The sequence below is a fragment of the Dasypus novemcinctus genome, chromosome 22 (assembly GCF_030445035.2).
Source record: "Dasypus novemcinctus isolate mDasNov1 chromosome 22, mDasNov1.1.hap2, whole genome shotgun sequence".
Classification (NCBI taxonomy): domain Eukaryota; kingdom Metazoa; phylum Chordata; class Mammalia; order Cingulata; family Dasypodidae; genus Dasypus; species Dasypus novemcinctus.
Window position 1 is genome coordinate 73,459,824 of NC_080694.1, and position 20,944 is coordinate 73,480,767.

Here is a 20,944-nt window from a genome sequence, read left to right on the forward strand (position 1 = left end):
GCTATACTCTATTTCTTTTCACCCTCCCCCAGTCCCTTAAGTCTCTGGGCCACCAGTCAGAGAAGATAACTTTGAGGCCCCCAATGCCCTTCCTTCCCTGTGCCGCATCCTTTCCCACGTGCCCAGTTATTCCGGGGGGATAGAAGACCATTCCCCACTGCCCTTGGGCTCAAATTTCCTTGTGCGCCCACCTCCTCTCTAACCTAGACCCCATTCCCTTCCCTCATCCTGAGGCCCCGACCTAAGAGAAGTTAAGCTCAGGTCCCAAGTCCCGCAGGACGCCCCACCTTCCTCCCGGGCCCCCACTGCCATCCTTTGGCCCCCGCTTCCTTCTCCCTGGTCCTGACTCCTCTCATCCCGGTGCGGTGGGGGGAGCTCCCTTAGGACCCCTGACTCAATCTGCTTCCCATATCCTCTGCCCATCCCGGACCGTATCTTCCCACAGTCCTGGAATCCTCAACAGGACAAGGCACAGGCGGCTAGAGCTAGCAGCTACCGTGCTGTTTGTTATGACAGATACACTAGAGCTCTCCAGTGCCTCGAAATTTCCCTCATTCTTTCCCCATTCCTTCTAGCCAACCCACGCCAAGACTTACCTTGTTGCCATGGTAAACGTAAACCCCTGCTCCAACCCCCAACCCCTCCCCAGGTTAGCTTACTCCCTGGAGGGTGGGCTAGTACCCTCAGTTCATGCCCAGTGCCCCCAACCCCCAGCATTCCCTCAGCGCCCTCCTGCCCTGGGGAGGGGGTCTGCCTGCTGGACCATCCCGAGCCCTTAGCCCCTCAACTTGAGCTCCAGCCCCTGCGACTCTCCCCCAGCTCGCGCCCCCCAACCCATTCTCCACCGGGCTCACAGGGGAGGGGTCTGCCGTGCGCTCCCAGAGGCGACTCGGGGACCCAGCCTGAGACGCGCGGCTGGACCCCTGCCCCTGTGCGCACACCCGCCCACCCCCGGCCGGCTACCTTGCTGTCGTGGTGGATGAGCTTGAGCTCGTAGTCCGGCAGGATGTCCCTGCGGCTGTTCACGTCCTCCAGCGCCATCTCCACGGCCGGCTGGCAGGCCTGGCCCCCCGGCCAGCCCCCACTCATGGGAAACAGCGCCCCGATGTACACTGCGCGCCGCTCTGAGGGGTGCGGGGGGACCCGCGGGGGAAGCCGCGGGAGATGAGGGGAGTGGGGGGCCCACACCGGAGCCACCCCCGCCGCCATCACCACCAGGAGCGGCAGGGACCACCCCACCCGGGGAGAGGGGGCCCCCGGACCCATGGCGGGAGGGGGGTGGGGACGGAGGCAGCGGCTGGGGGCAGGGAAGAGCTCAGGGGGGACACTTTTCCCCGGGAGGGCTGCTGAGGGGGCGTCGAGGAGGCGCCTCCATCCCGGGGTTTGGGAAGGAGGGGGCTAGGGCCCCGGGAAGCAAGGAGGGTGGGCCCACCGCGGCCCCCGCGGCTCCCGCCACCGCTACCGCGGACTCTCCTCGCGGACTGACTGACAGACCGAGGGGAGGAGGGGGAGGAGGAGGAGGGAGATGTAGGGCTGGGAGGGGGCTCTGACGTCACGAGCGGCCCGCGGCAGGGAGGGGGGCTGGCAGGAGCTGGGGAGGGAGGGAGGCGAGCTGGGGAGGGGAGGGGGAGAGAGGACACGACCTCGGAGAGCGAAGGGGCGGCGAGGGAGGCAGGGTCCAGCACGGGGGGACAGGGGAGGAGAAAGGAGGGAGGGGCGTGCCCGGTGGGCGGGGGGCGCCGAGGGCGAGGGCTGGGGAAGCGGGAGAGGAGAGGCTGGCGCCCGAGCACCCGAAACGGGCGTTGGGAAGCTGGGACCACGGGCTGCGAGGAAGAGCGGCGGGAAGAACTGGGGGAGGGGGCTTGGGGCTCAGGGGCGCGCGGAGGGTGCAGAGGAGACCGCGCGGCTGGCGGAAGCTGGCCCCGGGTGATGGGAAAGAAAAGGGGGCTGCGGGAATCGTTCCGTGGGCCCTCGGGGGGCGCAGGCAGGAGGGGGTCCCGTGAAGGTCGGGGCGAGGGGAGCCCACCGAGGACGGCGGCTCAGGCTTCGCGGGTCCCCGGCCGCCCTCTGCTGGGGACCCGCAGCTCAGCCGCCGAGCGGGAGGAGGCGGAGCCGAGGGCAGGCCGCGGGCGCGCGGGAGGGCAGCGCGGGAGGGCCGGCCGCCGCCAAGCCGGGACTGGAGGCGGGAAGCAGGTAGGAGAGCAGGGCAGGGCCGCCCGCGGGCCGGGAAGGCCAGGCAGGGCCGGGGTCCCTGGGGCGGAGGGGCAAGAGTGAGGGGCACGGGGTGCGGCGCCCGCGCTAGGGCTTCCCAGCTCACCTGAGTGCGGCGTTCGGGTCACTGGCAGCAGGAAAGACGGGGATCAGAGAAGAGTTACCAGGGGGCCCCGCTTCCCCGGCGACTTCCCCACCCCTCCCACACCTGTCCACGCTGAAGACGGGGAGGGCGCCTGGGGAGGAGAGCCAGGTGGGGCTGGCGGCCAGCGCTCCAAGACTTTCTTCCTTTATTTTTCATAGGACGACTGAATTGGGGGCAGGAGGGCCAAGGGCTGGGGCAGGAGCACATCCTGGTTTGGCGGGGCCTGAAGATTATAAAATCGGGGATGTCTCTTTAAGAAACAGAAATTGCGAAGACAATTGGCTTTAACCAATTGCGGTTGAAAGATCTCACTTCTACCTTTTTTTTTTTTTTTTTTACCAAAGCCTACAATCACTGAACACAGTACTGGAGCCCTCCAGTTTATTACAAGTGCCCCCTGTAGGTGGGGGACCCTGACGCTTAAGTTTCATCAGCTCCTTGGCAACCCACCCGGGGACTTGCAGACTGGAACGGAAAACTAGAAGCAGAAGCAGTGAGCTAAGGGAGCAAAGGCAGGCGGGGGCTTGAGTCTAGAAGGGTCGGTGGAGCGGAGGCAAAGGACGGGTCTGTCACTGCAGGCGGGGAGAGGCTGGTGCCCAGGAACGAGGGAGTTTATGGGACCAGGTGACAAGGTGCAGGACACCCAATTCCTTGGGGAAGGTGGAGGCTGCGGGGAGGTAATCGAGGTGCAGAGGCCTGTCCTCTGCCCACCATCCTGGGGTGGCCCTAGTGGCCTGACAAGTCTGCCCCAATGCTAGGGCTCTTTACCCTGATACTTTTCCACCCCCAGATCTCCTTTCCATCTTTATCAGTGTTTTCCTAAATGACACAGGATTTGTTTCTGATCCTTCACAATAACACAATGAAAGGGTAGAGGGAGCCACTGGAGAAGAGGTGGAGCAGGGAGAGCTCTAAATTTGGAGGCTAAGAACAATTAGAGTATTTACACCTTAGGAAGGGTGAGGGAGGCTGGGCTTCATAAAGGGAAGAGAAGGTGTGAGGTCCAAGAACCAGGAGAGGAAATGAAAAGAGAGGGGGTGGACGAAGGGGGACAGCCAGAAGGGGGAGGGGGAGGGCTGCGCTTCGGCCTCCTCCCCAGGCCCACCCCCGCCCCCTGGCCCCAGCCCCTGCTCCTCTGAGCCGCGGGGCGCCTGCAGGCCGCTGGCCCTCACCCTGGCAGTGAGGCTTGGGGCTGCTCCACTGGCCCTGACCACAGACGCTCCGGGCACTGCCCACCAGATGGAAGTCGGGGTCACATCGGAAATCCACCCGGGCTCCGTCCAGAGCTGGGAGGTCCCCCCCGGTCAGGAAAACCTTCCCGTTTTCCAGGGTCAGATAAGACTTGGAGCAGATCCGGACTGTGGAGAGACAGGGAATAAAAAGAGAGGCGAGGTGGAGAAGGCGCCTTCCCCTGAGGGAGGGGCGGAGCCTGGTTGGGGTCCCACACAGCCCACTGTGCAGGAGAGCAGGTGCGCAAAGGGCCTGCCCTCTAGCTTCCACTCTTAACATGGCCAGGCATCCACATGTCCCCAAAAGCAGCAAGGAAGAGGCACTTCCGCGGCAGGAACCCAAGATGGAGCTATAAGCCCACAAAATGGGGCTCTTCAAAGTCAGCCAAAGTGGGCGTTTCTCTGGCTTGCAAATGAGTGGATGGATTGATGTGTATGACTCTGGATGCACAATCAGATTTGCCTTTCTTATTATGGTTGGCTTATGTTAATATTAAATCGGCTTTCCTTTCCCGGGTTGGAGCCAGGTATTCAAAAACGTAACCAAATCATTTTAGATTTTTTTTTTTTCTCAGTGTGCCACTAATGATCCTCAAAAAAAGAACTCATAAGGTGCATATCAAAAGTTACCAAATGTCAGCGGGCTGGTGGAGGAAAGGTGAAATGAAGGCTGCAGACCTCACTAACGCTCACCGCAGGGCCCTTTCTACATAGTAGCTGTTCACTAAAGGTACTGGTGACTTTGTTACGCGGTCTGAGCCGGCAGGGGCTGCTGCTCCATCCGAGGCTCGAGAGGGGTGGCCCCGCGGGGGGAGGGGCTGCAGGTACTCACCACAGCGGCTGGGCGTGTCCATGTCGGTCCAGGAGCCGTTGGCCAGGCACTTGCGGACCTTGGGCCCCACCACCTCGCGCTCCCCCCGGCACACGTACTCAATCTCATAGTCCACGGGCAGGACGTCGATGGCCTTCACCTGGTCGCGGGTCAGGCCGCGGTACCGGATGCCCCCTTCCCAGGGCGGGTGTATGATCTGGCAGCCTGAGGGGCGCGCGGGGCAGCGCGGGGCGAAGAATGGTGGGAAAGCGGAAAGGCTGGAGTCAGCTGCCAGAGGGCGTGTCCGGGGCCGGCTGGGGGCCCCGGGAGCGGGCGGGGCCAGGGGCGGGGTGGGGGGAGCACAGGGCCCTGGGCTAAAGGGGAGAGCCCGTGGGGCTGGGGCTGGCCCGCGGTGGGGGGAGGGGTGCCTGCGGGCAGTGGACAGAGTAATTAAGAAATCGTGAAGGATTGTGCGCGCAGAAAGGCGAAGTGAGGACATTTGAGGTGGAGTGGGGTGAGAGGAGGGGGCCCCCTAAGGCCACCTGGGCAGAGCGGGGTCAAGGAAAGGGAGGCACTGCGGTAGCCGCGTGGGGCCAGGAAGGCGGGGCGAGGGAAGAGAGGGTCGGTGGCCTGGTGTAGTATAGTGTAGGGCAGGCAAAGGGGTGCCGGTAGTAGAGGGGGGCTGGGCAGGGCTAACGCGGGGCGGAGCAGTGTGGGCCGGGGGCTACGCGGGGCTGCAGACGCTGCCCAGGACCAGGAAGGAAGGGATGCGGGAAGGGGCAGTGGGTGGGCCGGGGAGGGCCGGGGTCGCCGGGCGAGGGTGCACCTTCGGAGGTGGCGTTGGGGGTCTGCGCCCCGCCCGCTCCCGGGGGGCGGGGGAACAGCAGCAGCAGCAGCAGCGGCAGCGGCAGCATCTGGGGAGAGGCGGCCGTGAGCGCCCCAGCCCGCCCCGCCGCGGCCCCCCCCGCCCCCCGCCGCCGCCCGGCTCGGCCCTGCTCGGCCGCGGCACCCGAGAGCTCCCCCGGAGCGGAGGAGGCGGGGGCGGAGCCGGCGCGCGGCGCGGGGAGGAGGGCGAGCCCGTCCCACCCTCCTCCTGCCTCCCTCGCCCCCCACCCTCCCGGGACTCCTCCTCTCCGTGCCCGCGGCTCGCCGGGCCGCGCTCGCGGTTCCTCCCCGCCGCCCCCGGGCCCCCGCGCGCCCGCGGCCGCCTCCCCGGCCCCGCTCTTACCTCGGCGCCGGCCGGCTCCCCGCGCTGCCCGGGCCTCCAGGCCCAGGCCCAGCCGCTCCGCCCCGCTCCCCCTGCTCGCTCCCCACCCTTCCCCTCCTCCCGGCCTCCTCCTCTCGGTGCCCGGCGCCCCCCGGCCGGGGTCTCGGCCTCCCCCAAACCCCACCCCCGTCTCTCCTTCCCCGGGGCGGCGGCGGCCGCGGGAGCCGGCGGCCGGGAGGGAAGGAGGCGGCGCCGGGGACCGGGGACGCTACCGGGCGGAGGGAGGAAGGAGGGGGCAGGGGAGGACGGGGCGGGGGAAGGGGGACCGCGGCGAGGGCGCCTCCCACCAGCCGAGCCGGGAGCCGCCCCGGACCGCCCCCCGCGCCGGGGGGCCGCGAGAGGAGGCGCCGGGGCGCGCGCTCACCAGGGCGAGGGACCCCCGGGAGGAAAGCGGGGGACCGGGGTGGGGGGGGTGGCGGGGGACCCGAGCCGAGGGCGGAGCAGCTGCGCCGAGACGCGGGGTCTGGGAGGAAGGCGGAGAAGGACGGCTGCACAAAGAGAAGGCAGCCGGGGTGGGCAGGGGCTGGGGGCCGGGGGCTGAACCGAGACGGGTGGGCGAGGACAGAAGCCGGGGCGGGCGGGGCCGGGAGCCACCGCGGAGGAGAGCTGGAGCCCGAGCGGCTCCGGGTGGGGGGAGCACAGAGAGGGGACTGGAAGCAAAAAGGGGAGGGGGACATCAGGGAGAGAAATTGAGGCAGACGGGGGGCGGCGAGAGAACAGCTCCCAGGTGGGCAGAAACCCGTGTGATGGGCTACGCTCCAATAGGGCCGAAAATGACTATTTCTTGACCAACCAGAACTGCAAGCTCTAGAGACGAAGCCGGGCAGTGCAGACCCTTTGACAGCTCGCGGAGGCCCCTGGCCACTGCCCGAGGGGCTGTGTGTGTGTGTGAGGGGGCAGGAGTTTGGCTGGGAAAGGAGACAGGGACCCCCTACAACAGATATTTTTGCAGCAAGCACTTTACTGTCCTGAAATGAAATCGTAGACGATAGACCCTACCTACAAACATAACTTCTTAAAATTCAGAATGCTTCCCTACCTGCAGTATAAAGGGAAAACTGAAAGTAGTTTGTAGTTAACCGATGTCAGCAGTGTTTGAGGGAGCGAGCTGAGTGAAGTGGCAGATGCTCCCACCTGGGTAGTATCGCCAGGACGAGCTGCTGCTACCAACAGGCTCATCCACTCATCCAGGTGCCCCGCTCTGACTCAACTACCTCAGCGCAGCGATTCAGTGAAACGTTGAATGACTCTTGGTAGCGAAGTCAATCTTCCCCGAATTTACACAGTCCTGTAATTGCATTCCTAGAAAGTTCTTTGTATAGTAAAACCACTAAAAAAACGTATCCAGTTCTAGGCCCAGATAATTAAACCCAGGTTTTTACCTACATGAACGTCCTGAGGGACATTTGAGAATCTGAATGAGGGAATCCGCGGTGTGTGCTGTGCCTGGAAGACATCTCACCCCTGTCCTGGCCATAAATGCCAGGGGTGCCCCCTCCCTCCTTGTAATTTTTTTAAAAAGCACCGAATCAAAACGTTCCCCAGGAGGGCAGAGAACCACGAGCTAGAAATTGGGTTAAGAGAGCGTGGGGGGCAGGAGATCTAGCCACTCCAGCAGGGACCCCTCTCCTGTGTGGCCTCTCAGCTGGGCAGAGCCAAGGAAATGTGGTGACAATGAGGTCAGGAACCGGAAGAGTGCCTGAGGCACTTCCCAGGCTGCTCTGGGGAGAAGAATTCTGGACTGCGGCTGCTCCCAGGCAGGTGCGTCTCCCTGGCTGAGTCTCCCTGGCTGCTCCCGTGATCTCCTCCCGTGGGCTCTTCCCTGGCTGCTCCCGTGAGCTCCTCCCGTGAGCTCTTCCCGTGGACTCTTCCCTGAGCTCCTCCTGTGAGCTCCTCCCGTGGGCTCTTCCCTGAGCTCCTCCTGTGAGCTCTTCCCTGGGCTCTTCGTTGCACCCTGTGCGCCGTGGACCCTCCCAGACAGAGGAGCCTGCAGGCCAACCCTCGCTGTCCTCGCCTATTGTTTCATCCTCGCAACTTATTTCTGGCTTCCCTGCAGCCCTGCCTGAAATCAGGGGGCTGGAAGGGTTTGCCCCTCAAATCCCCCCTGGAAGAGAGGAATCGATGAGTCTATAAATTGGAAGTTATCCTGTGATAGACATTGCCACATGCTTGTGCTGGAATCAGAGTAGCACATAACCTCCATGTCCAAACCCCAGAGTGCTGATCAAACAAAGCAGAATGTATCTTTCAGAGGAATTAGGCAATGTGTTGAAAGAGCATCCGTGACACTGATAAGAGAAAATTATGAGCTTAAATTAAAAAGGCTACGAAATTTTTATAGCTGTTTTAAAACTGGAAGAAAAAAATAGTCTATCAAAATGTTAGTAGCTCTTACTCTGGGCCATGAATTAATGGGTAGCTTTTTATTGTTATATTTGCTGTTCAATTTTTGTTCACATTTTCTACAAGTTTTACCTTTATAATCAGTTTGAAGTTATTATTTTAAGCCTCCCTAAGCAAGTTGCATCAGCATATCCAGAATCTGTTATTCATTTGGGGAGCAAATTTGGCTCGGTGGTTGAGTGCCTACTTCCCATGGTGAGGTCCCAGGTTCAATCCTGGTACCTCCAAAAAAAAAATCGCAATAGATTTTGTTATTCATTTGAGCAGAGGCAGTTGAGGGTGCTGCCAAGGGCCCCGATTCTACTCCTCATACAAGCCTCTTGCCTTTTCCTCCCTTTCCACCTGCTTATCCTCCTATTAATACCAACTCCAGGATTCTGGCCTTTATTCTGAGAGCATTTACTAGGGATCCCCTGCACTGCTTCAGTACTGCAACCCCATACTCCCCACCCCTCCACTTCCTCCTTCCACACCAAGCACAAAACTCCCTCTTCTGGAGGAACCTGACTTGAGCCCATCCTCGCTACCTTCCCCTGTGCTGTTTGTGCTTTGGGCAGTTCCACCTTCTGCAACTTTTGACGGGTTTTTTTGGGATGGTGGACTTCCTGTTCAGATTAGGGAGGATGAGCAGATCTCCTACTTCATTTTATTTCCTGCATGTGGCAGGTTGAATTATGTACCCCAGCAAAATAAAAAAACATACTCTTTTTTCCTGTCTTTTTTTATAGCAGTTTTATTGAGCTATATTCACGTACCATACAATCTACCCAAAGTGTACAGTTGATGGCTTTTAGCATAATCACGGTGTTGTGCATTCCTTGCTTCAAAAAAAACTGGAACAATTTCCTTACTCCAAAAAGAAAACATATTCTTAACTTAAATCATTCCTGTGGGTGTGAACCTGCTGTCAATAGGACCTTTTGGTTAAGGGGTAGCCAACTGAATGAGGCTGATCCTAATCATATTCCTAGAGGCTGGAGGAACAGAAAACAGGGGAGGAGCGGAAGCCGGAAGCCAGTGGGAGCCAAAGGGAGCCAAAGAGGAAGGAGAGGACCTGAGGGCACAAAGGCAGAGCCCAGGTGCGGGGAGAGCTGGTGGCCAGGATGCACAGCCGGGGCGGGAAGCGAGCTGCCAGCCTCCAGCCTCCAGCCTCTGAAGACCACAGACTCCTGTTGTTCAAGTCAGCCCATTGTGTGCTGTTGGTCATAGCAGCGGGAGACTAAGCTACTCTCCTTCCACCCACCCCAGAACGTAATGCCCAGGGAGCCCTGAAAAGCTATTACAGAAATAGCTTAAGTACCGAGGATCTGCTAGATGCCAGGTGCTCTCGGGGGTGTCCAGTTTAACTCTCACACCACCATGCAAATGGACATTAATGTTCCTATTTTGGAGCTGAGTAAACTGCAATTTAAAGAAAATAAGGAGCCAGTCAAAGGGCACCCTGCTATAAAATTGGCAGGGCCAGTGTTTGAACTTGAGTCCATCTCCGGGTTCTTCCCACTGCATTCAGAGACTTGGTTTCAAGGCCCTCCTCTTACCCAGCCCCCACCTGAAGGTCAAGCTGCGTCTCAGCTCCATCTTCTCCCAGGAACAGTACTGGCCAGTGTGGAAGGGAAGGTGCCCACACGCTTGTCCTCAGGGAGGGTTTCTGTCCTACACAGCTCTCGTCTGGGGCAAAGGTTTAAAATTTACATGAAGTTATTTACACGCAGGGCTAAACATTCCTGGTTGACCTTTCCTCTTTCTTTTCATTTGTAGCATCTTGCTTCTCTTTTCTTGATAGAAGTAGGCAGGTGAAGATAGGGGAAATCTTTCTTTAGCAAACACTCTCACAATTCTAATGTGCTTGTACATTCTCCACACTTCCAGCCTTGGTTCTTTGTGCTAATGAAAGGAAACAGAGGAAAATTACAAAGCTATTTCTATTATGACCTTACAGGCATACACAGGGGGGCCCAGACTGGAATTCACAAAATTTCAAGGAAATAAAAAAGCTACTTTGTGAATACCTGCTTTAGTACTTACCCCACTACCCACGAGACACAGTGATGTAGTGGAAAACCCTTGCCTGCTCTCTTCTCCTCCAGCTGAGGTAGTGGATAAACCTTGCCCGCTCTCTCTTCTCTTTCTTGAACTCAGAAACAATAACCAGATTACCAAGTTGACAACTGGGAGTTGACTCTATACATAATTTTTCCATAAGTAACTCTTCCATAATGAATGAATGAGCATAGTGTAATTAAGTACTAAGCAACAAAATATGAAAATAATAACTGAGTATGTCCTTTCTTCCAAATACTAGGTTAACAGATTCAGAAAGGGCTCAGTTCTCACAAACACAAATTTAGTAAGCATTTCTATTTGAGTATAAGCCTCTGGGACTACCAGAGGTTTTAATTTTCAAGACTTTTAAAAAGGCATTATGTTTAATTATATACATTAAGTGTATACCAGGTATGTATACCTATATAGATAATTATTCAAGCCAATCAGAAAAGTATATGCATCATAATATTTGCAATCGGTTGGTAGGGATTTTTTCATTTGTTTTCCTGCAGCTGGTTTATCTCTTCCATCATGTCCAATTCAGGCATCTATAATGATTGCTCATTTATTCAAAGCACACTAACCAAATAATAGAGTAAAAAAGACACATCACCTCGATTTTTCCATTAGAAGCTACATAGCACTAAAAACCCATTACTTAATCTGCAGGTGCAGGCCTGAAGCCTATTACAAACAGTCATATTTCTCTAGTAAAATGTTTAACTATTTGCATTAGGTGGGTTTAAAAAAAAAGACCACCAATAGCGGCTTGTGTGGATTTGCCACAATTTTGCAAGTCAGGGCAGGTTTTGCCACCAAATGAGTTAGAAACAAAACTTTTGATTTCCAGAGCGCTGTGTGGATTTTGGAATCGCAGAGAGGGGACTGTGGGACTGAGCTTATAGCCACGGTAAGTGCTTCCAGATAGATGCGCTGGCTGTCGAGTGAACAAGTCTGAGGCCACCGCTAGAAGTTCCAGTCGTGGGAACATCTTAGAAACACCGTGGGGACCCTGTCGAGGCCCCTGGAAACACACAGGTCGGCATGTGACCCCTTTAGCAGGTCAGCTAGCCCAGACCTGCTCCAGAGAACATGCCTGCCACTGAGATCCAGCAGAGGGGGGGCCCTGGCCCGCAGCAAGCTTGGCCTTTAGCCGACCAGCTAAGCAAGCGCACCCCCACCCCCACCCTCACCCCTGTGTTTGGGCTCACCGTCTGCTCTTTGTGTCTGATCATCTTCTTTTTAGGAGGCACCAGGAACCCAAACTGGGACCTCCCATGTGGGAGGGAGTCACCCAATTACTTGAGTCACCTCCACTCCCTGCTTGTTATATTTCTCGTTGTTTCTCCTCCTTGTGTCATCTCATTGAGTCACCTTGTTGCATCAGCTTGCCTCACAAGCCTGTCACTTCAGCTCTCTGTCTTGCTCGTCTTCTTTAGAAGGCACCAGGAACCAAACCTGGGACCTCTTGTGTGGTAGGCGGGTGCCCAACTGCTTGAGCCACATCCACTTCCCCACTCCTTCCAAGCCATCACTCTGAAACTCTAAAATCCATGACAATGCACACACATCTTCAAGGGGTTTCAATACTCAGTACACCTACATGAGCCCAGAAACATAACACCTTACCGGTGTACAATCTACAAAACACTCTCACACTCTCTCATCTCTCAATCATTTTTTTTCTTTTAAATGTTACATTAAAAAAATATGAGGTCCCCATATACCCCCCACCCCCCCCACACCCCTCCCACATCAACAATCTCTTCCATCATCCTGGCACATCCACTGCACCTGGCGAATACATTCTGGAGCACCGCTGCACCACATGGCCAGTGGTCCACATTGTAGTCCTCACTCTCCCCCAGTCCACCCGTGGGCCATGGCAGGACACACAACGTCCAGCATCCATCCCTGCAGCACCACCCAGGACAACTCCAAGTCCTGAAAATGCCCCCACACCATATCTCTTCTTCTGTCTTTCTGTGTGTTAATATTTCCATTTGACAGATGAGAAAACTGAGGCTCAGCAAGTTTAACTAGCCTGCCCAAGGCTGTGCCGCCAATACACAGCAGAGCTGGCTCTCAGACCTGATGTCGTCCTTCCCCCGCACAGGACACGGGCTGCCCACGGCTCCTGGCTGCCCACTCGCACCACACTGGCCGCCTGCCTCTGCTGGACGTGCTCCCCTCAGGCTCCCTCCCTTGCTAGCAGTTCACATGTCCCCTGAAGCCCTCCCCGAGGCCCCCCAGGCTGCCTTAGGCCCCTGCAGATGCTCGTATGGGTTGGCTGTGAGCCCCCCAAGCCCTGGCCCCGTGAGTGGTCCCTACTTGGAAGCAGGGTCTTTAGTGTAGATTAGCTACAGTGGGGCCTGGTCCAATCCAGTAAGACGGCCGTCCTTACTCAGGAGGAAAGTTCCCTCCAGTGGTGTGAAGACTGAGGTGGGGATCCCGGGGCTGCCAGCCCAGGAGCGCCAAGGAGCCCCCGACCTCCAGGAGCGGAGGGAGGCAAGGCAGGGCTCCCCTGCACCCCTGAGCAGCACGACCCTGCCGGCACCCAGGCCCCAACTCCGGTGGGTGGCATTCTGCTATGGTGCCCCAAGGAAACTGAGGCACATCCCAGCACTTAGCTCACTGGTGATTAAAATAATTACATAGTCACTTATTTAACACCCACTTTCCTGCCCAGGGGGACGCTCCGGGTTTTAGGTTCCTGGCTGCAAAAACAGACACGATGCAGCGGGTTGGCTTAAACCACGGGAAGCCGTTTATTCCTCTTTTTTTTTATTGCTCGTATTTGATTTGCTTTGATTTGTCTCATGTTTGATTTGCCCATGGCCCCAAATCAAAGTGTCAGCAGGGCGGGGCCGCCAGAGCTAGCACTCTGGGCTGGCTGCCGGCGCCCCTTGGCCCTGGGCTCTTCGGTCACGTGGCCGGGCACGCGGCGGCCTCTCCGGGCGCCTCTGGGTCCCTGGACTCCTGGATCCCTGCCCATGCTTCTTTCTGTGTCTGAATTTCACTCTGCTGGTAAATGTGGCAACAGGTTCAAGACCATCCTGAGTCAGCTGGGCCGCGCCTAATGGATAGGCCCAAGGGCCCTGCTTACAAGTCCACGCCTTGAGTGGACGAGGCTCAAGAGCACGTTTTTCTGGGGTGCACGGCTCCAGGCCACCCCAGGGCCCCCCTCTGTGAGCCCGCCAGGGTAGAAGCCAAAGAGGGTCAATCAATAGAAACATCTTCCGATGCAAACATCAGCCTTTGCTCCGCTGTGCAGCGCCCTGGCGGTGCATTGACCTCTGCTGGCTGTTAAAGACCTGCCAGGCCTTCCAGAAGCAGGCTGCTTGCTCTCCAGGAGCACTGCCACTCTCCCCACATTTCAGCCAGGCCCTGCCAGGCTAACAAGGCAGCACTGATTGTCTGCCTGGCTTGGGACTGCTGGCTTTGCAGACACCTCCCTCCTTCCTTACAGCATTCTCTGACGTAGTTATTAGTCCTCCCATTTGAAACTGGGGAGGGTGGAGATCCAAAAGGCTTAAGTAATTAGCCACTGGCTCACACATAATGAGCCCAATCAGAGGCCTTGTTTACTTCGCTCCCAGGGCCCTGCTGGCCTGACGGTCAGCTACGGGACGCCTGCCCACGGCTCAGGGAGCTGCCTCCCCCGAGTCCTCTGCACATCGCAGTGAACCACTGGCGTGACCCCTGCGTGGCTAAGATCCCGCTGGCTGTAGATTTACCTCCATGGACAGGGGCAGGGGTGCAATTCCTATCAGCTACACTTCGTGGGGTGCACTGGGTGGCCCCTGTTAGCAATGTCTTTGGGCGCCAGGCCTTGTCGGCAGGGCTGTCGTTCTGTCCGTGAGGCTGGCATGCCCAGTGTACCTGTCCCTTATAATGAGACACCCGCACTGCTCAGCAGCGGGCGCCCGGCACCTCTGGGCACATTGGGCTCTGCTGCCAGCGCTCGTCTTGATTCCCAGGCTAAGAGGAACTCGCACGGCGGCTGACGCCTCGGGGACCTGTCGGCTCGTGGCCTCTGCTGGAAGGCCTCCTCGGGTCGGTGTCTCCAGCTGGCGGCCGTCCTTGGGCTCCCAGGCTTCCCCATCGCATGTCCTGTGCTCCCTTGCTCTTCTTGCTCTTTCTGGCGTTCTCTAGAAGCTTCCAGGGATAGGTTAGGCCTGCCCCGCTTAACTAGACAGGACACCTCCAGCAGGTACTCTCTACACAGCGCCGTTAACTAGACACAATACCTCTAGCAGGTGTTCTCTAAACCACCCTCTTAACTAGACAGGACACCTCCACAGGTGCTCTCTACACTGCCCTGTTAACTAGACACAACACCTCTAGCAGGTGCTCTCTACACCGCCCTGGTTAACTAGACACGACACCTCCAGCAGGTGCTCTCTATACCGCCCTCTTAACTAGACACCTCCAGCAGGTGCGCTCTACTCCTCCACAGGTGCTCTCTACACCTCCCTGTTAACTAGACACAACACCTCCAACAGGTACTTTCTACACCGCCCTGGTTAACGAGACATGACACCTCCACAGGTGCTCTCTACACCGCCCTGTTAACTAGACACAACACCTCCCAGGTCCTCTCCACAGGGAATGTGACTGAAGTGAAGAAGGTGAGACACTAGGGTATTTGACAATCTACCCCACGCAGGTCCCTCCCAGTGGCAGAGCGGCTGGCGGCCCAGGTTGGACCCCGAGCCCAGCCTGCCTCATGGTCCCGGGAGGGCACCGTCCAGCAATTGGCCTGCTTCATCGCGTCCACAGTCCCCAGGCTGGCAGAACCTTTCTGCTGGGTAACGGCAGTGAGTGGGCAGAGGAGGGGCAGGAAAAGGGGTCGCAGGAGCCCAGGGCCACCAGGCCTGGTCATGCTGCAGGTCGCTCAGGAGCCGAGGGCCACCAGGCCTGGCCACACAGCAGGTCACTCAGGAGCGCAGGGCCACTGGGCCTGGCCACGCAGCAGGTCACTCAGGAGCCCAGGGCCACCAGGCCTGGCCACACAGCAGGTCACTCAGGAGCCCAGGGCCACCAGGCCTGGCCACACACTCAGGAGCCGAGGGCCACCAGGCCTGGCCACGTAGCAGGTCACTCAGGAGCCGAGGGCCACCAGGCCTGGCCACGCAGCAGGTCACTCAGGAGCCGAGGGCCACCAGGCCTGGACACGCAGCAGGTCACTCAGGAGCCGAGGGCCACCGGGCCTGGCCGCGCAGCAGGTCCCTCAGGAGCCCAGGGCCACCAGGCCTGGCCACACAGCAGGTCACTCAGGAGCCCAGGGCCACCAGGCCTGGCCACACACTCAGGAGCCGAGGGCCACCAGGCCTGGCCATGCAGCAGGTCAGTAAGGAGCCCAGGGCCACCAGGCCTGGCCACACACTCAGGAGCCGAGGGCCACCAGGCCTGGCCACACAGCAGGTCACTCAAGAGCCCAGGGCCACCAGGCCTGGCCACACACTCAGGAGCCGAGGGCCACCAGGTCTGGCCATGCAGCAGGTCAGTAAGGAGCCATGGGCCACCAGGCTTGGCCGCGTGGCAGGTCCCTCAGGAGCCCAGGGCCACCAGGCCTGGCCGCGCAGCAGGTCCCTCAGGAGCCCAGGGCCACCGGGCCTGGCCGCGCAGCAGGCTGATGGACAGGCGCTTGGTCCTCCCGTGCTCCCTACATCCTGGGCTGATGCCGCACCGACCCCTGCTCCCTCCTTCCACCCCACGTGAGGCCAGCATGAAGTAACACAGGAGGAGCCTGCGAGCAGGGGTCCCCGAGCCTGAGCGGGCAGCCGCCAGCACCTCGCTGGGAGGGCTGGGTGACGTGGCGTCTACTTGAGGGGCCTGCGACTGGAGGGACGGAGGTAAGCAGGATGAGGGGCCTGGACAGAGGGACGTGGGGGGTGAGCAGGACGAGGGACCTCGACTGGAGGGTCACGCGGCTCGCGCGGTGTCAGGATGACCTCATGAGCGCAGAGCAAGAGGGCCACCCACAATGCTCCTCTTGATTCCAGCTCCAGCGCTTCCTCCTCTCGGTGTAGGACGGCCACCTGCCCCAGGATCCATCTTGGTGTTAGGTTGACCTTAGAGGTGAAAAGGTTGGTTTATTTTGGCGGGGGGAGAGGGGTGTAGGAGGGGGAGTTGTTTTATTGTCTATTGGGGGAATATATCTTTCTTTGGGTGAGCACAGCACATATGTATTAAAAATAGAATTATTTTATTTCAAAAGTCATAACAATGACTCCATTTCTATCTGTCTTATCTAATGAATTATGGATTATTCAGTTTATAAAAACCATTTGTAAGCACATTTTGACTTCATGTTCAGAGAGACACCTACAGTCTGTCTTGTGGTTAGAGCGTCTTGTTTCTCTGCTGGGAGTGGAGAGAGAGAAGGGCGCCCGGGAGCAGCAGGGGCTGTCATCGCCACTTTCCTCACTTGTGACCTTCACACGCGTTGTAACTCAGGTTGCTCTGGGTGGAGCGAGGCCGCAAAGCCGAGCTGAAGAGCAGGACTTAGGGTTTTCAAAGGCCTGAATCACAGCTGCTGCTCCACCATCCAGCAAGCACCATCCAGTGTGAGCACAGCTTAACCCCTCTGTGCCTCAGCTTACCGCGTTTCCTCTTCTATAAAATGGAAAGTAAATGTAATACCTGAGCACTTGCTTCACTAAATGAGCCCTGAACGAGATAAAGTGATTTATAAACTGGAAACCCTGAACAAAACACGAGTACTTACAATTTCATTATAGGAGAGAGAGAGGGCGGCCAGGCCTGGAAGAGACACGGACACCAGGAAGATAAACGTGGGAAGCGGATGTGGCTCAATGGATAGAGCATCCGCCTACCACATGGGAGGTCCGGGGTTCAAACCCAGGGCCTCCTGACCCGTGTGGAGCTGGCCCACGTGCAGTGCTGATGCGTGCAAGGAGTGCCCTGCCACGCAGGGGTGTCCCCCGTGTAGGGAAGCCCCACGTGCAGGGAGTGTGTCCCGTAAGGAGAGTTGCCCAGTGCAAAAGAAAGTGCAGCCTGCCCAGGAATGGCGCCGCACACAAGGAGAGCTGACACAACAAGATGATGCAACAAAGAGACACACAGATTCCCGGTGCCACCGAGAATACAAGCGGACCCAGAAGAACACACAGCGAATGGATATAGAGAGCGGAGAGGGGGAAGGGGAGAAAAATCAATAAAAAATAAATGTTTGAAAATAAAAGAAGATCAACGTGTGCGCTCAGCATTACAAGCATGCGCTGGAAGCAGGAACGGCCACGTGGAGTCCCTTGGGCTCTGCCTGGGGATGAGGCCGTCCCCTGTTCTCACCAGCCCGCTGGGATGCACTCCCCCCAGCACTGCCCCCACCGTGTGGAGCAGCCACGCCCGGCCCGCTGCCTCCTCCATCCCCCGATTTAAGACTCTGCGAGGGGCTCGGGCTCCCATGCCTCGCTGCACTCAGTCTTAAGGGGGGTGGCGATACGGCCTGCCTGGGGTGGCCGTGGGGATTCAACGAGGCGGCAAGGCCCAGGACAGCTGGGCGCCCGCGAGGGCGCTCACCAACGGCCGGCGCCTCTCTTGGCCTGAGACCCCTGGCTGGGGCCGGCTCGGGCACCTCAGCGAATAAAGACATTCCGGCGAGGCCTCTTGCACCCTTCCAGGGACACTTTATGGGGATTCCCCCTTCGTACTTCAGGGGTAGTGTAGTATGATTCAGGAAACGGTTCCATAGCAGTCCATGAAGAGCTGCTCTTCCCTTATTAAGCTGATAATATTCCGCCGTATGATGCCCCATACCTTGTTTATGGAGAGACCGGGAGACGTTTGTAATCTTTTGTGTTTATAAACACTGCTGCACTGCAGAGCTTTGTACATACACCGTTTGTGTGTGAGAATTTATCTGTAAATCACTTCCTGGAAGTAGCACCGGGTAATTAGCATATGGATTTGTAATTTTGATAGATATTAAAAAACTGGGGGCTAAGGGGACTCTGAAAGGGAGAACCGTATCACCAGGAGATCTGCTGAGAGAGAAGAGGGAAGGATTTCCAGTCCTCACCTCTGTTTGTTGTACACATGCTTATCAGGGACTCTGGGGAAATTACTGGCTGATATAATCTCCCCTAACCACCGTTAAAAGTGCTGCAGGCACAGGCACTGGCTGGCTGCGCCGGGTTTTCTCCTCCTCAGTGGACATTTATGGACTGAGGCGCCGCACCGGCCCTGTGGGATCACACACACTAGGAGGTGTCAGCCTCGTGGACGCCACAACCGGGCACGGCGACTCTAAAACTGGGACCCACGCAGACGGAAGGAGGGTAAATGTGGCAGCTGCTCTGTATAAGCTCTCCGTCTCGTAATTCCAGGGCTCCTCTCTTACGGTGCAGCCCCCCTCTAATGTGTGCACAAATGATATGTGGCCCTCATTTTGTCACCCCAATGGAGAATTAGGACATGAAGAATTGGTGTTGTTAAGATGCTTTGTGAATAAATAAAATGTCTAAGCCAGAAAATAAAATAAAATAAAGTAAAATAAAATAAAAATAAAACTGGGACCCATGAAGATAGCAAAATAAGCCCACGCCCTGTCTTCTTTATTTCAAAATCAGGACAGACACATGTACTTTTTTTGTGAGCACTAATTAAAATATCAAGTTTCCTTACTTTACTAGAAGACAAGTTAAAATTTAAAATAAGCCTGACTGGGAAGCGGCTTTGGCTCAACGGATAGAGCATCCACCTACCACATGGGAGGTCCGTGGTTCAAGTGGTACAAACCCTGGGCCTCCTGACTCGTGTGGAGCTGGCCCACGCGCAGTGCTCATGCATGCAAGGAGCACCCTGCCACGCAGAGGTGTCCCCCATGTAGGGGAGCCCCACACGCAAGGAGTGCGCCCCATAAGGAGAGCCACCCAGAGCAAAGAAAGTACAGCCTGCCCAGGAATGGCCGCACGCACAGAGAGCTGACACAGCAAGATGACACAACAAAAAATGATACACAGATTCCGAGTGCCACTGACAAGAACGCAAGTGGACACAGAAGAACACACAGTGAATGGACACAGAGAGCAGACAACTGGGGGGAGGGGGAGAGAAATAAATTTAAAAATTTAAAAAAAAATAGGCCTGACTAATAAGAATAAAAGGAAACAAATCGTGTGTAAATTTAGCTGCCTTGCTAAAAATCACCCCTTCAAATATGGAGTTCAGGTTTAAGGTGCAGACAATTAAAGGCTGCTAAAACGGCAGAGGAAACTTAGAGAAGCACAGATCACAGCTGCTACTGAAACACCCAAATACAAGGCCAGGATGCCCGTCGGCCCTCACCGCAGCAGTGCCTGGAAACGGATGCCCACCCAGAGCCTGGGCTCAGGCTGCAGGTCTTGTCCTTACCACAGTCATCTGTCTGGCCACTTGCCCATCAATTTCTGTAAGACAGAATGAAAACGATTTAATTTCCACAGATCACTGTGAGGGAAAAAACACAATCATAGATAATCGTTTTGAAGGTGTAAAATGAACACATTATTTCCTCCATGAGCTGGCGTTCACATGCTGGTATGTGGCACACGACCAAGTCCTTACGTGGGAGTTAATCGGCGGGTGACTATTTCGGTCCTGACACACCGCACAGCTTCAGCCAATGGAATCGTGCAGGGCGCCATGCACCCGCTCACCTCGCGCCACATTCCCGTCTTCCCTGCACTTGCTTTGTCCAAGTCGGAGCAATGAGTGAGAGTGACCATGAGATGGCACTAGTTACAAGGCGAGCTGAGGTCTCCTCAGCTACGGCGCTTTTCCCAAACTAGGAGCAAATCTTTTCCAGGTTGTTTGTTTTAGAACTATTTTTTGTAAATCATTTTTATAAAAGCCATATGCTTATTGTGCAAATATATCATATAGTGCGTTAAATAAAAAGCAGACCCCCCCGTTTCTGGTAAGCCACATGGCAGTTTCTAGTTTGAAAACAGTGTGTGGCCCTAATTCACCTGTTAGACGGAAAGCTGTGCTGGGCTAGTTAAATCCCTGCAGTGTCTCACGACCAGCCCAGAAGTGTGCCACAACCACACAAACCAGCATGCCCTTACTCCAGAAGTATGCCCACAACCAACACAAACCAGCATGCCCGTGCTCCAGATGTGCCCACAACCACACAACCAACACACTCATACCCTCAACCAACACCAACACAAACCAGCATGCCCATGCTCCAGATATACCCACAGCCAATGCAAATCAACACGCTCATGTCCTTAACCAGCACCAGCATAAACCAGCATGCCCACTCTCCCCCAGGCACACACATATCCACATTCCATTCCCCTCTCACCAAGTTTAAGGTCCCAGTTCCCTTATAACTTACCAGCTTCTTACAAAGTCTTCCTTCTCCAAGGGAATAGCATTAATAGACTAATTAGGTGGTTTAACTTTTGGAACATTAGTAAATCAGTAACTGAAGCAACAATTTCAAGAAGTATATTAAAAATCTTACAGTCAAATATACAAATATAGGGAACCAGATGTGGCTCAAGTGATAGAGCTTCCACCTACCATATGGGAGGACCTGGGTTCAATGCCTGGGGCCTCCTGGTGAAAAAGAAAAAAAGAAAGCATGCCCACACGACGAGCCAGTGTCCGTGCGAGTGCCCACGTGGTGAGCCAGGGTCCCGCACAAGTGAGTCACGCAGCAGGATGGTGACGCATCCAAAGAGAGACACGGAGAAAGTCCAGGTGAAGCACAGCAGAAACCAGGAACTGAGGTGGCGCAATTGACCTCTCTCCCCATCAGAGGTCTCCAGGATTGAATCCTAGAGGAGAGAAAATGAGAAGAGAAGACAACACAG

General features: G+C 56.7%; 1 protein-coding gene across 3 annotated transcripts in view; it reads right to left on the reverse strand.

The window, feature by feature from the left end:
* Positions 1-6,171, reverse strand: part of GABBR1 (gamma-aminobutyric acid type B receptor subunit 1) — a 29,995-nt gene extending 23,824 nt beyond the window's left edge. Inside the window, exons 1-6 of one of the 3 annotated variants that reach the window (XM_071211044.1) lie at positions 6,028-6,171; positions 5,223-5,310; positions 4,418-4,621; positions 3,529-3,714; positions 2,318-2,338; positions 964-1,124 (exon numbers count right to left, since the gene is read on the reverse strand). In XM_071211044.1, coding sequence (XP_071067145.1) covers positions 964-1,124; positions 2,318-2,338; positions 3,529-3,714; positions 4,418-4,621; positions 5,223-5,310 — 660 coding nt within the window. In that variant the 5' untranslated portion in view covers positions 6,028-6,171. Of the gene's footprint in view, positions 1-963; positions 1,125-2,317; positions 2,339-2,419; positions 2,514-3,528; positions 3,715-4,417; positions 4,622-5,222; positions 5,311-5,624; positions 5,826-6,027 lie in introns of those variants that run through there. The other 2 variants (XM_058285466.2, XM_058285467.2) reach the window with 2 other exon arrangements.
* Between the last annotated feature and the right edge of the window lie 14,773 nt (positions 6,172-20,944).